A 15,864-nucleotide genomic window follows, 5' to 3' on the forward strand; every position below is an offset into this window, starting at 1 on the left:
ATGGCCGGAAGCTATTAGATGAGACACGGGACCTGCTCGTAGTTTTCTGTATATATACGGCCTGAAGCTATTAGATTAGATACGGGACCTGCCTGTAGTTTTCTGTATATATATATACAGCCTGAAGCAATTAGATGAGACATGGGACCTGCCCGTAGTTTTCTGTATATATACGGCCTGAAGCTATTAGATGAGATACGGGACCTGCCTGTAGTTTTCTGTATATATATACGGCCTGAATCTAATAGATGAGATACGGGACCTGCCCGTAGTTTTCTGTATATATACGGCCGGAAGCTATTAGATGAGACACGGGACCTGCTCGTAGTTTTCTGTATATATACGGCCTGAAGCTATTAGATGAGATACGGGACCTGCCTGTAGTTTTCTGTATATATATACGGCCTGAATCTAATAGATGAGACACGGGACCTGCCTGTAGTTTTCTGTATATATATACGGCCTGAAGCTATTAGATGAGACACGGGACCTGCTCGTAGTTTTCTGTATATATACGGCCTGAAGCTATTAGATTAGACACGGGACCTGCCCGTAGTTTTCTGTATATATACGGCCTGAAGCAATTAGATGAGATACAGAACCTGCCTGTAGTTTTCTGTATATATACGGCCTGAAGCTATTAGATGAGATACGGGACCTGCCTGTAGTTTTCTGTATATATATACGGCCTGAATCTATTAGATGAGATACGGGACCTGCCTGTAGTTTTCTGTATATATATGGCCGGAAGCTATTAGATGAGACACGGGACCTGCTCGTAGTTTTCTGTATATATACGGCCTGAAGCTATTAGATGAGATACAGGACCTGCCCGTAGTTTTCTGTATATATACGGCCTGAATCTATTAGATTAGATACGGGACCTGCCTGTAGTTTTCTGTATATATATACAGCCTGAAGCAATTAGATGAGACATGGGACCTGCCCGTAGTTTTCTGTATATATACGGCCGGAAGCTATTAGATTAGATACAGGACCTGCTCGTAGTTTTCTGTATATATACGGCCTGAAGCTATTAGATGAGATACGGGACCTGCCTGTAGTTTTCTGTATATATATACGGCCTGAATCTAATAGATGAGATACGGGACCTGCCTGTAGTTTTCTGTATATATACGGCCGGAAGCTATTAGATGAGACACGGGACCTGCTCGTAGTTTTCTGTATATATACGGCCTGAAGCTATTAGATTAGATACGGGACCTGCCCGTAGTTTTCTGTATATATACGGCCTGAAGCAATTAGATGAGATACAGGACCTGCCCGTAGTTTTCTGTATATATACGGCCTGAAGCTATTAGATGAGATACAGGACCTGCTCGTGGTTTTCTGTATATATACGGCCTGAAGCTATTAGATGAGATACAGGACCTGCCCATAATCCGCGGTATATAAACACCTATAGCTATTGGATGAGATACGGGACCTGCCCGTAGTTTTCTGTATATATACAGCCTGAAGCTATTAGATGAGATACAGGACCTGCCCGTAGTTTTCTGTATATATACAGCCTGAAGCTATTAGATGAGATACAGGACCTGCCCGTAGTTTTCTGTATATATACGGCCTGAAGCTATTAGATTAGATACGGGACCTGCCCGTAGTTTTCTGTATATATATGGCATGAAGCAATTAGATGAGATACAGGACCTGCCGTAGTTTTCTGTATATATACAGCCTGAAGCTATTAGATGAGATACAGGACCTGCCCGTAGTTTTCTGTATATATACGGCCTGAAGCTATTAGATGAGATACGGGACCTGCCCGTAGTTTTCTGTATATATACAGCCTGAAGCTATTAGATGAGATACAGGACCTGCCCGTAGTTTTCTGTATATATACGGCCTGAAGCTATTAGATTAGATACGGGACCTGCCCGTAGTTTTCTGTATATATATGGCATGAAGCAATTAGATGAGATACAGGACCTGCCGTAGTTTTCTGTATATATACAGCCTGAAGCTATTAGATGAGATACAGGACCTGCCCATAATCCGCGGTATATAAACACCTATAGCTATTGGATGAGATACGGGACCATTGGTTGTTAATACTGTCAACTATGGGAGTGAGAGAATAATACCCCAATACATAGAGATAGGAGTTAAGGTGGTTAATTTAGAATAGAACATAGAGCAAAACACTGCGGGGGAAGGTTTGTGCACAAATGATGTATTTAATTAAATTGAGTTTTATTGGTAAATTATAAACCGGTTTTATGTTTTGGAAATGAAAGTGTATATATATATATATAAATGATAACGAAAATTGTATTAGAGATATAAGGAAATAGAAAGATAAAGGATCTAGTCTGTAAGGTAAGAAGATTTTGAGATGTAAAGAGTTAAGTCATATGATTTTATGATGTGGCTATAAAACACACCCTGATTTGATAAAATGGAGAAACCCGGGTCGGGCAGCAATTTATTGTATTTGTGATGTTAAAAGAGAAAACCTTGTGAGTATAATAAAGCACACTGTGTACTTTTACCCACGGGTCTGCTCTATGTTAGTTTCCTCTTTCAAGGGGTATATGGAAAAAGGATATCGTTGGTCGATCCGTATACTGTGGATGAAATGAACAAGCTTGGTGCTGGTCGGTATAGAGATTGAAAAGGTGGTGATATTTGAAAGGAGATCAAGTGAAGGAGCCACCTGAGGAATTAGTAGTTTTTGTGCAAGTTTCTATTTTTAAAAAGTTTTGCGCGGACCTAATATTTCTATGTTTATTTGGACTATAGGACCTATATTCCTACTTTGAGCACTGCTGCGAAAAAGGAAAGCACGTGAGATTAACACTATTTTGACATTTTGAGTTACTAATATAACGTATTAGTAAGTGACAAGACAAGTCCTTCCATTCCCTTGTTTGTTACCGTCTTCTTCAAAGACAGAAGGATGCTCCAGTCCTAAACATGGCTTCTGATGGCAGGGAGTGTGACCCAACACATCCATCAGCAGCCTCCATGGGAAAACACTGTGCACAGCAGTGTACATGCACTACTTTCCCATACACAATGTTTTCTAATTTAGGCTGCTGATGGATATGTTGGATCTCAAGTCCCTCCATCAGCAGCCGGCCATGCTGTCTGTAGAGTAGACTTCACTAGACAAGGGTGTGGTGCTTCTCAGAGGAAGGCATCGGCGCTGGCCTGCTAATAGCAACATATCTTTACGTGGCTTATAGTACTGTTTGCAGCATATTTGTGAAAATAATCATAAAGTAATAATAATAATTTGTCACCAGTTTTATTCCGAGGGCAAATTGCGGATTCATGAAACACGGATACCAGCCATATGCATTCCGTATTTTGGAAACTGAACAGCTGGCCCCTAATAGAACAGTCCTATCCTTGTCCGTAATGCGGACAATAAATAGGACATGCTCTATTTTTTTGCGGAACGGCCATGCAGACATACAGTAATGGAATGCACACTTCCGTTTTTTTGCAGTCCCATTGAAGTGAATGCTTCTGCATATGAGCAACAAATAAAGCGGAATAAACACGGAAAAAAATAATGTTTGTGTGTATGAGCCTTTATTCATTTTGCTAAAATCAGCACTGAGCAGCTCTAGCGCAAGTACACAGCACAAGTTCATGAGCAGTCATCCCTCCCCAAGGCTGATTGCTATAGGAAGACAGCTGTCAATCAGCAGCAGGGAGCAGGAAGAAGTGGCAGCTCATGAATATGAGGACTCTCAGGTGTGTGCAGTGAATTGCGTGGAGTCCACTGCTTGGCTTCTACTCAATATCAATAATTTTGGGTCAGTTCAATAAAGTGACACAGCGATTTGCTCAGGGTCTCTGTCACCAGTAGATAGGGCAGAATTAGGGCTCATGCACATGAAAGTAGTTTCTTTTCATGTCTGTTTCGTTTTTTTGTGTGGACGGTATGCAGAACCATTCATTTCAATGGGTCCGCAAAAAATACTGAAATTTCCGTATGTCTGTTCCGCAAAACAATAGAACATGCCCTATTATTTTCTGCATTACGGACAAGGATAGGACTGTTCTATTAGGGGCCAGCTGTTCCGTTCGGCAAAATACGGAATGCACACGGACGTCATCCGCATTTTTTGCAGATCCGTGTTTTTCGGACTCCAAAATTCATACGGTCGTGTGCATGAGGCCTAAAACTGGTGACAGATTCCTTTTAAATACAGAGTGCAATGGATTTCTTCAATTAAACAAGATGACAGACATTTAACTAATGAAGCTCATGGTATCCGAAAAATGCAGTTTTATTCTGTCACCTGATGACCATAATGCAAATGGTCAGGATGAACATTCATGTTATGTCACTACATCGAGAGGAGATGAGTGGTGGTGGAATTGTAGCAGAAATTTCTACTGACAGAAATATCCAGGATGATCCAAATTAAATAGACATATCATAAATAAGCACAGGATTTACTCCTGGACGTCCACATACAGTACAGACCAAAAGTTTGGACACACCTTCTCATTCAAAGAGTTTTCTTTATTTTCATGACTATGAAAATTGTAGATTCACACTGAAGGCATCAAAACTATGAATTAACACATGTGGAATTATATACATAACAAACAAGTGTGAAACAACTGAAAATATGTCATATTCTAGGTTCTTCAAAGTAGCCACCTTTTGCTTTGATTACTGCTTTGCACACTCTTGGCATTCTCTTGATGAGCTTCAAGAGGTAGTCCCCTGAAATGGTTTTCACTTCACAGGTGTGCCCTGTCAGGTTTAATAAGTGGGATTTCTTGCCTTATAAATGGGGTTGGGACCATCAGTGGCGTTGAGGAGAAGTCAGGTGGATAAACAGCTGATAGTCCTACTGAATAGACTGTTAGAATTTGTATTATGGCAAGAAAAAAGCAGCTAAGTAAAGAAAAACGAGTGGCCATCATTACTTTAAGAAATGAAGGTCAGTCAGTCAGCCAAAAAATTGGGAAAACTTTGAAAGTAAGGGCTATTTGACCATGAAGGAGAGTGATGGGGTGCTGCGCCAGATGACCTGGCTTCCACAGTCACCGGACCGGAACCCAATCAAGATGGTTTGGGGTGAGCTGGACCGCAGAGTGAAGGCAAAAGGGCTAACAAGTGCTAAGCATCTCTGGGAACTCCTTCAAGACTGTTGGAAGACCATTTCAGGGGACTACCTCTTGAAGCTCATCAAGAGAATGCCAAGAGTGTGCAAAGCAGTAATCAAAGCAAAAGGTGGCTACTTTGAAGAACCTAGAATATGACATATTTTCAGTTGTTTCACACTTGTTTGTTATGTATATAATTCCACATGTGTTAATTCATAGTTTTGATGCCTTCATAGTCATGAAAATAAAGAAAACTCTTTGAATGAGAAGGTGTGTCCAAACTTTTGGTATGTACTGTATGTCAGATGATGCATGTTTGGACCACCTACAATCACCCTTGTTTCCCCTCAAACAAGTCAAGTACATGTCTATTGTCACTACGTTCTAAGTAATTACTCCCCGGAAATACCTGTAACACAGAACTGTGCTGATCAGACAACTACATCCACTTGTCTTGAGTGCCTTGTTAAGCCGGTTTCATCGCTATTGTCTCTATTCCATGTACTTGTTCCGCTTTCTGACAGTATTTTATGTGGTAGTGTACAGTAATGACATACCTTGCCCTGTTGCTGGGCAGGTACTGGTGGAAGTTTACCATCCCTTTAAAATGGCCACACATAAGTAAACTTGGTACCAAACTGGTTGAGGACTGGCCTAATTTTAAATAAATGATCAAATCTCAGATCATTTTGTCACGGGCATTGTGCATTATCGTTATAATGCAAAAATTTCCAGGTTGCTTCAAATCGTGTGCGTCATGGTCATACGGTAAACTGGAGTGTGGTAAAAACATCTGCACTCCATCACTGTCTAAGGCCTCCTGCACACGACCGCATAGTTTTGCGGTCAGTTTTAAACGGACCCGTTTTTTGTTTCAGTAGTGTTTCTGTTTTTCCGTTTGGTTTCCATTTGTGATCCGTTTTTTTTGCAGATCGCAAACAGAAACGGAAGCATACAATAATGTTTACACAATAAGTACATAAAAAAATTGGGCTAGGCATAAAATTTTCAATAGATGGTTCCGCAAAAACGGAACGGATAAGGAAGACATACGGATGGATTCTGTTTTTACGACCCATTGACTTAAATGGAGCCACTGAACGTGATTAGCGGGCAATAATAGAACATGTTCTATGTTTGAACGGAACGGAAATATGGAAACGGAAGGCATACTGAGTACCTTCCATTTTTTTTGCGCATCTATTGGTAAAAACGGGACGGAAATGGAAAAAAAAAGTTTGTGTGCAGGAGGCCTAACTTGTGGCTTTTTTTACAAGGTCCATATGTAGCACAAACCTCCAAAATATACAGTTGTAAAAAAAAATTGAAATTAGAGAAAAAAAAAAATTATTAAGATCATTTAGTAACCAAAAAAACCCCACTGGTGTCGAAAAACTGAGCACAGATACGATCTGAGATGGGCGTCACTGATCAGTACTCAGCAGCCGCAAGATGCACACCGGAAACATAAAAAAAAAAGGCATAAAGCAACAGTGCCAAAAAATCTGCACGGATTACTAAAAAATACCTCCTGCATACACACTGATCAGAGCTTGATGGCCACAGCTCACAAACAGAAAAATTGGTGCTGGTCTGAGAAATAAAAATAAGTGGAAAAAAAACATTCACTGATGGCTTGGCGTCCACTGAAAGAACATGGGGGGAGGGGGGGCATGGATTGAGAATAAGGAGATGGGATCAGGGATCTGAAACTGCTGTTATAAGATTATACCATTCTGATAACGTTGATAACAGAACCTGTCATCACCATTTTTGGCCACCTGCAGCCCCCTCACTGGCTTTTACAGTGAAGAAGCTGGGATTGGGGCTGCAGCGGTCCAACCCCCTGGGCCTTTAGCCAAGATGGCTGGTTGTTGTGGACACCAGCCATCTTAGCCTGGTCATGGTGCGAACGCTATGATTGCAGCGCCGTATATATATGATGCTCGTCCTTAAAGGGGTTGTCCGCTTTTCCTATATTGATGACCTATTCTCAGGATCAGTCATTAATATCAGATCAAAATAAATCCCAGCAGGCGTATCGATTTTTTCTTCAATGCTTTATTCCATATACAGATTGATCCATACACAGGACGCGTTTCGGCCCGTCCAGCCTTACTCAACTGCTCCAGTTGAGGAAGGCTGGACGGGCCGAAGCGCGTCCTGTGTATGGATCAATCTGTATATGGAATAAAGCATTGAAGAAAAAATCGATACGCCTGCTGGGATTTATTTTGATTTTAAAGTGGGAGCGATCCCTTCCCGTGCAAGCAAATTTACAAGGTGGTGAGCTATGTTTCTTCTATATCAAATTAATATCAGATCGGCCGGGGCCCAAATGCCAGCACCCCGACTGTTTGGCCTCTTTCACACGGGCGTCGCGTGTGAGGGCCGGACAAGATGCGGGTGCGTTGCGTGAAAATGCGCGATTTTTTCCACACGATGGCAAAGCGTTTTAATGCGTTTTGCACACGCGTGAGAAAAATCAGCATGTTTGGTACCCAGACCCGAACCCGGACTTTTTCACAGATCGGTGTTGTGTAGATTTTATTATTTTGCCTTATAACATGGTTATAAGGGAAAATAATAGCATTCTTAATACAGAATGCTTACTAAAATGTCCATTGAGGGGTTAAAAATAATAAACAAATTTAACTCACCCCATCCACTTGGTCGTGTAGCGGATCTCCTCTTCTTTTTACTTTCTTCAGGACCTGGCTAAAGGACCTTTGATGACGTCACTGCGCTCATCACATGGTCCATCACCATGGTGATGGACCATGTGATGAGCGCAGTGACATCACCAAAGGTCCTTTTCTCTCAGGTCCTCAAAGAAGAAGAAAGAAGACAAGCCGGGCTGCGCGAACAAGTGGATGAGGTGAATTTAATTTTAATCTTTTATTTTTTTTTAACCCCTCCATCCCTTATTTACTTCTGTATTAAGAATGCTATTATTTTCCCTTATAACCATGTTATAAGGGAAAATAATAAAGATCGGGTCCCCATCCCGATCGTCACCTAGCAACCATGTGTGAAAATCGCACCGCACCTGCACTTGCTTGCGGATGCTTGCGATTTTCACGCAGCCCCATTCACTTCTATGGGGCCTGCATTGCGCGAAAAACGCACAATATAGAGCTTGCTGTGATTTTCATGCAACGCACAAGTGATGAGTGAAAATCACCGCTCATGTGTCCCATTGAAGTTAATGGGTCCGGATTCAGTGCGGGTGCAATGCGTTTACCTCACGCATTGCACCCGTGCGGAATTCTCGCCCGTGTGAAAGGGGCCTTAAGCTGTATGAAGAGAAAGCAGCTCTCATATGAGTGCTGCCTTCTCTTCACTGTTTACCTGCACGACATTGACATTGCAGCAGCGAGCAGTATAATTACAGCTCTTCCGTACTATTCACTTCAATGGGATTGCTCCGTCCTGTTCAAGTGAATAGGCACTCCAAAGACATACTGATAGGGAACTTAGGTTAAGGCCTACTGCACACGACCGTAGGTGTCCCGTGCCCGTGCTGCGGACCGCATATGCGGAATGGTGCGGAAAGGAAGCACGGAACGGAACCCTATGGAAGCACTACGGGGTGCTTCCGTGGGGTTTCGTCCCATACTTCCGTTCCGCAGAAAGATAGAACATGTCCTATCTTTTTGCGGAACGGGCAAATTGCAGACCCATTAAAGTGAATGGGTCCGCAATCCGCTGCGGCTGCCCCACAGGGCAGGAGGCCTTATGCTAATGTCTGTAAAGCGCTGCAGAATAAGTGCATAAAATAAATTAAATAAAAAATTGTAATTACTCTGATCGCCACTACAGTGTTGGTGATGAGCAGGTAAACTGAGAACACAGCAGTCATATGTTCTCTTCATACAGCTAATCTGTGGGGGTGCCGGGAGTCAGACCCCCAGCAGATATGAAATATATCATTGGACAGTATCATGATCTTTCTAATGATCTTTTTATACCTAGGCCTGTAACCATGACAAGAGGGCATCTTCTACGTCTAGAGGAAAGACCCATCATCATAGACAGATATTCTTGGCTGCAAGAGCAGTGAGAGAACGCCCTGCCATAGCATGTTAGGTACTAGAATTCTGAACAAAGAACATGTATCCAGGGACTCATTCTGATTGCTATTAGAGATGAGCGAATCGAATCTCACGAAGAGAAATTTGATCCGAATTTCAGGATAAATTCGATTCGCCTCTAAGCCAAATTTCCTCGTGGTTCGTGTAAGCGAATCGATTTAACCTGAAATAGTGTAAAAAACAAAAAGAATCATACTAACCTCCTCCATTTGCTCGCGGCGGGCCGCCAGCAACCATCTTGATTGAAGACCTCAGCCGAAATCCTGTGCGTCTCGGCCGGCGTGATGACGTAATCTCGCGCCAGATCTTCAAGCAAGATGGCGGTGGCCGGCTCGTTACAAGCAAATGGAGGCGGTAAGTTTGAATTTAAAAGAAAATTATGTTCATTTTACACAGTTTTTACACTCAAATGCCGCGATTATGTATGAACGCGGCATCTGAGGGGTACAATGACGGGCACAGCTCCCTGTCATTGCACCCACCACTTACAAAAAAAATGTGCTTTGTGACAAAGTAATTAGTCACGAAGCGAATTTTTTTGTAAAATTCGCCGAATCAGCCCAATCGAACTTTCGAAAGATTCGCTCATCTCTAATTGCTATATTTGGAGTCAGGAAATTTTTCTCCCTTAAAGGGGTTGACTTATCCAGGACATTCATGGTATATCATTAGGATATGTCATCAATGTAATAAGACAGGTGTGGGTCCCACCTCTGTAACCAGCTCCCATCTCCAGAATGGGGCCCCAGAAGTGAAGAGAGAGCAGCCATGAACGCACAGTCACCCTCCGTTCACAGCTATAGGAGTTCTGAAATAACTGAACACTGGCTTGGCTATTTCAAGCCGTTCCAATAGCTGTGAATGGAGAGGCGGCTGCGTTGTGCTTGCATTTACCACTTTGGGACTTCTGAAAACTAGAGTTGAGCGCATGTTTAATTCGAAGTCGCTTTGTTTAAAACTTCGGAATAATACTGTACGGAGATTCGTCTCCGTACAGTATTAGAATGTATGGGCTCTGATGAGCCGAAGTAAGTTATTCATGAAGTCGCATGTGACTTCGTTAAATAACTTCGGTAATTGATTTTTAAAGTGGAAAACCACTTTAGAACTTGAAACCAAACTCGGCTTTGGTCCCGAGGTACTAGTCTGTACTGCTCTACTTCACTTCGGGGGTCCCATTCTAGAGATAGAAGCAGGTCCTAGAAGTGAAACCCGAACCTATACGACATTGACGGCATATCCTAACAATATGCCATCAATGTCCCAGACAGGTCAACCAAGTTTCTGTCATCCTCTGAATCAACACAGTAGAATTCTAGGTTGGACTTGATGGATCTGTACCTTTTTCCAAAGTTACAATTATGTACTAGTGAAGTATAAGTAGTGTAAACTACTATAATAACAATGGCCACCTCAATGCTGCAGCATGCATAAATATAAGAGAACGGAAAGTAAAGATAAAACAGAAGATGGATTAGAATGAACAGATCAAATGAATGAAAGTTGAAGGCAATGAGGAAGTATCAAGACATGAAGGTTTGACACCCCAACCTTATAGGATCTTACCTCAATAATACTTTGAAGCTCCTCTACATAAACACGTTCTGTTTCAATCAGTTCATTTATAATATGGCTGCCAATACAAAAACAGAGACATTTTTTAAGACCCGCATCATTTTCTTTATTATTACCAAGTGCAGTACTGTGTTATTTTGTGACCCCGCTGAACTCTTATGTGCCTGTCTAATATCATCATTTACTGTCATACAATGCAGTTTACAGAATCAGAAGAAGTAATCGGCATCATTTCTTCGAACTGGTCCACGGTTCTTACAATCAGTATAAAAAGACCAGTAGCAACCACATATTTCATTCATCCGGCATGCAACACTTGCAACTGTGCATTTCTCAAGAAAGCCAGTTTACACAAGTAGAGGAAGTAGAAGCCCGTGGTTCTAGCCCATCAGGTAGTTACACATCCATTTCATGGGTTTGCAAATGTGACATCGTTAATAAGAAAGAAAAGATTTCTGAATGCAGCTGTTAGACTTCTGCTTTTTTAGGACTCCCTGGGCAGGTTAAACAGCAGGTCACAATATCATTCAAGACCACTGGAGGCACTCATGAACATCATCTGAGCATTTTTGACAATGCTGATATTGGACAGGGGTGGACTGGGAAGTTAAAGTGGAATTTTTTATTTATTTTTAAAGTGGCCCCATGTTGTAGGGGGGTCCAAATTGACAGAAGGCAGGGCCAATATAAATAGGCATGACCAGCAATACTATAGTGTAGCACAAAATACTGCCCCAGCAAGACCAAATACACAGTGCAGCACAAAATACTGCCACCCCTGCCACAGCATTCAACTCTATCAGCGTCCAGAGGATGGCAATACAGTTGAATGCAGGAGGGCACTTTCTTCTGCTAGCCAGGTGCTCCTAGCATTAATTAAAGGGGTTGTGCAGCGATTTACATTGATGACCTATCCTCAGGATAGGTCATCAATACCTGATTAGCGAGGGTCTGACACCCGTCACCCTCGCCGATCAGCTGTGTTTGATTTGGAGGCAGCGCTTCCTGGTCTTTACACTGCTTAACAGCGGCATAGTGTAATTACAAGTACTCGCTCCATTCAAGTGAATGGAGCGAGTACTTCTAATCCCACTGCACTTACAAGACGAAGTGTAGTGTAATGAACAGGAAGCGGCGCTCCTCTTCAAACAGCTGATCGGCGGGGGTGCCAAGTGTCGGACCCCACAAATCAGATATTGATGACCTATCCTGAGGATCGATCATCATTATAAATCATTGCACAATCCCCTTATGCTGAGAGCATCAGATAGCTATGCATCTGACCGGCAGCCATAAGGAAACCTTGGGCGGCCCCCTGGTCATCGGCCCATCAGGAAATTTTTTCTCGTGGGGTCTATGGCCATTCTACCCCTGATATTGCATTAATCCATTTGTAGGAAATTTGCCTATTTAGGGTCCATTCACACGTCCGCAAAATAGGTCCGCATCCGTTCCGCAATTTTGCGGAACAGGTGCGGACAAGAAAAGGCATTTTCTATGAGAGTGGTGGCAAAATGCGGAACGTACATTGCCGGTGTCTGTGTTTTGCATATCACATACCGTGTCAATGGACCCTTAATATGTAATATTTATACAGACGCTGTAGGTGATAACATACAAATATTAAGTAGCACCACAACGTGAGAGCAATGGGCAAGATGTACTAGGCTAAATGAGCCAGAATTTTGACTTGATTTGGATCAAGAACTGGTGTACACCTTTTCTTTACACGTGCTAAGGGTCATGGCGTAGGGGCACATGCAAAAGGGGGATGGCTTATTAGTAAATGGCCATGGCTTCAGATGCGCCAACCAAAAGGTGGTGTAAACTTAGACAAAATTGTGTAATGGTGCATCTAGCATGAGCCACTGTAATACATTTGGTGCATCTTTACGCTGTCTAGTCAAAATTTACCCTGTCTAGATATTCAAAAAGATTACAAAATCTACAGCAATATGCTACCATGACACCTTTGGGAGGTGACTGCTGTATAAACTATATGTATTATTGTATTGGCGCCAGTATACTGTTGTGAAACCTTTCTGCTATGTTGCGACCACAGTGTTTCCTCAATTGTGTATCCAAAGTGTTGCATGAAGACATTGGGGGTCAGTCTCTGATACCCCTTGCACCGCCAAAGGAGGAGGCATCCACTGCCCATCCGTGCACCTGGAGTGAAGTCTACTCCGGCCCCAGACTGGAGTAGATTTTAAGTGTCATTTATGCCAGTTTCGTGGTGTAAATGATAGTGACGTTGCTGGGGCCACTCCCTGGTGTCACAAAAACAGAATATGTGACAGAATTTTGTTGCATGGGCTTTAAAAAGTCACAGAAAGGTGGATTGGGACTTTTTTCGCCAAACTGTTGTTAGTAAATGAGCCCTATTCTCTCTGTGAATGTAATGTGGATACTGGATGGGGAGTGGGGTAACGACTGGTTATAGACTGGAAACAAGGAAGATGCAGTATCTGCATGCAATTTATTTTATATTCTCTTCTCTCTATGCTTGAATGGGTTTACCCCAAGTACTCTCATTTTACTACCACACTTGAAAAAAAAATCATGGTTTAAGTGGCTTTTATTTCCAATTTAGATTTTCTGCCATACATGGTCAAATAGCATTATGCCAACAACATGTGCTGAAAATAAAATCAATTAACATGCTTCAATGGGTTGTCTCATCTGAGACGATCGCTAGGATATGCCCACATTGTCTAATAGGTGCGGGTTTGAACTTTGGGACCCGCACCTATCTCCCAAACGAGGCCGCGAAAGTGGTGGAGGGCGCATTGCGCATGCGTCGTCCCTTCATTTCTATGGGGCCGCCGAAAATAGCCGAACTCTGGCTCAGCTGTTTCCGCCCATAGAAGTGAAAGGGAGCGGTGGCCGGTCATGCGTGGTGTGCTCCCATTCACTTCTATGGGGAGAGCGCTTGGTGGTGGCCGGACCGGATCCCTCCAGCCACCACTTTGGCCTGCTATGTTCTTGATATAGCTGCAGGTCCCAGTGGTGGGACCTGCTCCTATCAGACATTGGGGGCATATCCTAGCGATATGCCCCCATTGTCTCAGATGAGACAACCCCTTTAACCACAGAAATTTTAAATGACATCCCTCAGCAGATTTGAAACTGGTTGACCTGTTTCATGGGCGCTTGGCAGCTGAAGGCGTCTGTGTTGGTCTCATGTTCATATGTGCCCGCATTGCTAAGAAAAATGGTGTTTCAGTATATGCAAATGAGCCTCTGGGAGCAATGGGGGCGTTGCTGTTACTCCCAGAGGCTCACTTGCATACATTCGGATCCGGTTGTATTATGTCTTATATAGCCAAGACGGATCCGTCTTGATCACTATTGAAAGTCAATGGGGGACGGATCCGTTTTCTATGGAAAATTGATCCGTCCCCATTGATTTACATTGTGATCCGTCTTGCTCCGCACCACATCGCGGACAGAAAAATGCTGCTTGCAGCATTATTCTGTCCGCGATGGGAGCACAACCAAATGGAACGGAATGCATTTTGGTGCATTCCGTTTCGTTCAGTTCAGTTTTGCGCCTATTGACAATAAATGAGGACTAAACTGAAGCATTTTCAACCGCTATTGAGATCCTATGACGGATCCCAATAGCGGAATTGAAAACGCAAATGTGAAAGTAGCCTAACCAATAAGTAGGTATTAAAAAAAAAAACTGTACATGGTATTACTACTGAAAGAATGCCAGTATGACAATAGGGTCAGTAACACACTGCTGACATTGTGCAGTCAGTCATACCGGAAACCTGACTCCTGAAATAATACTCGCTTTCTGCATTGATATTCTTACTGGAAATACCTGAAACGAGCAGATCCCAAAATGTACCTGATTATGCAGGCAGGGATGAATGTGAAAGGTGGAGACGGGATTGTTTCTGAAATAATGGGAGCACTATTACTGGGCGGGACAGTCCTGCCTTCCTCTAAAGTACTGTAACTATTCAATACTGTTTGCTGTGTGGGCTTTCCAGTGCTGGCAATATAAACGGGCACCCCGGCTAGTAACGTTAGGAAGAATTATGATTGGTTATGGTGGCTGACTGAATTATAAGGTTTCTGGGCATCAGAAATGACAGGCATGGGTGGGGTTCTTTGGTAGTCATTAGATAAAGAGTGATTGGACAGGCTCATGCAATGCATTGAATTTAGGACTCAGCTTGTGCCACAGAAATCAATGGAGGGGCTCAGCCTGTGCCACAGAAATCAATGGAAGGACTCAGCTTGTGCCACAGAAATCAATGGAGGGACTCAGCCTGTGCCACAGAAATCAATGGAAGGACTCAGCCTGTGCCACAGAAATCAATGGAGGGACTCAGCCTGTGCCACAGAAATCAATGGAGGGACTCAGCCTGTGCCACAGAAATCAATGGAGGGACTCAGCCTGTGCCACAGAAATCAATGGAGGGACTCAGCCTGTGCCACAGAAATCAATGGAGGGACTCAGCCTGTGCCACAGAAATCAATGGAGGGACTCAGCCTGTGCCACAGAAATCAATGGAGGGACTCAGCCTGTGCCACAGACATGAATGGAGGAACTCAGCCTGTGCCACAGAAATCAATGGAAGGACTCAGCCTGTGCCACAGAAATCAATGGAGGGACTCAGCCTGTGCCACAGAAATCAATGGAGGGACTCAGCCTGTGCCACAGAAATCAATGGAGGGACTCAGCCTGTGCCACAGAAATCAATGGAGGGACTCAGCCTGTGCCACAGAAATCAATGGAGGGACTCAGCCTGTGCCACAGAAATCAATGGAGGGACTCAGCCTGTGCCACAGAAATCAATGGAGGGACTCAGCCTGTGCCACAGAAATCAATGGAGGGACTCAGCCTGTGCCACAGACATGAATGGAGGGACTCAGCCTGTGCCACAGAAATCAATGGAGGGACTCAGCCTGTGCCACAGAAATCAATGGAGGGACTCAGCCTGTGCCACAGAAATCAATGGAGGGACTCAGCCTGTGCCACAGAAATCAATGGAAGGACTCAGCCTGTGCCACAGAAATCAATGGAGGGACTCAGCCTGTGCCACAGAAATCAATGGAGGGACTCAGCCTGTGCCACAGA

At 43.3% G+C, this 15,864-nt stretch overlaps 1 protein-coding gene across 1 annotated transcript in view; it reads right to left on the reverse strand.

Moving 5' to 3' along the window:
• Positions 1-15,864, reverse strand: part of MCF2L2 (MCF.2 cell line derived transforming sequence-like 2) — a 554,965-nt gene that overhangs the window by 209,927 nt on the left and 329,174 nt on the right. The window contains 1 exon segment of the mRNA XM_040428287.1: positions 10,758-10,824. Within this exon segment, the coding sequence (XP_040284221.1) occupies positions 10,758-10,824 (67 nt within the window).

This window comes from Bufo bufo, chromosome 4 (assembly GCF_905171765.1).
Source record: "Bufo bufo chromosome 4, aBufBuf1.1, whole genome shotgun sequence".
Taxonomy (NCBI): domain Eukaryota; kingdom Metazoa; phylum Chordata; class Amphibia; order Anura; family Bufonidae; genus Bufo; species Bufo bufo.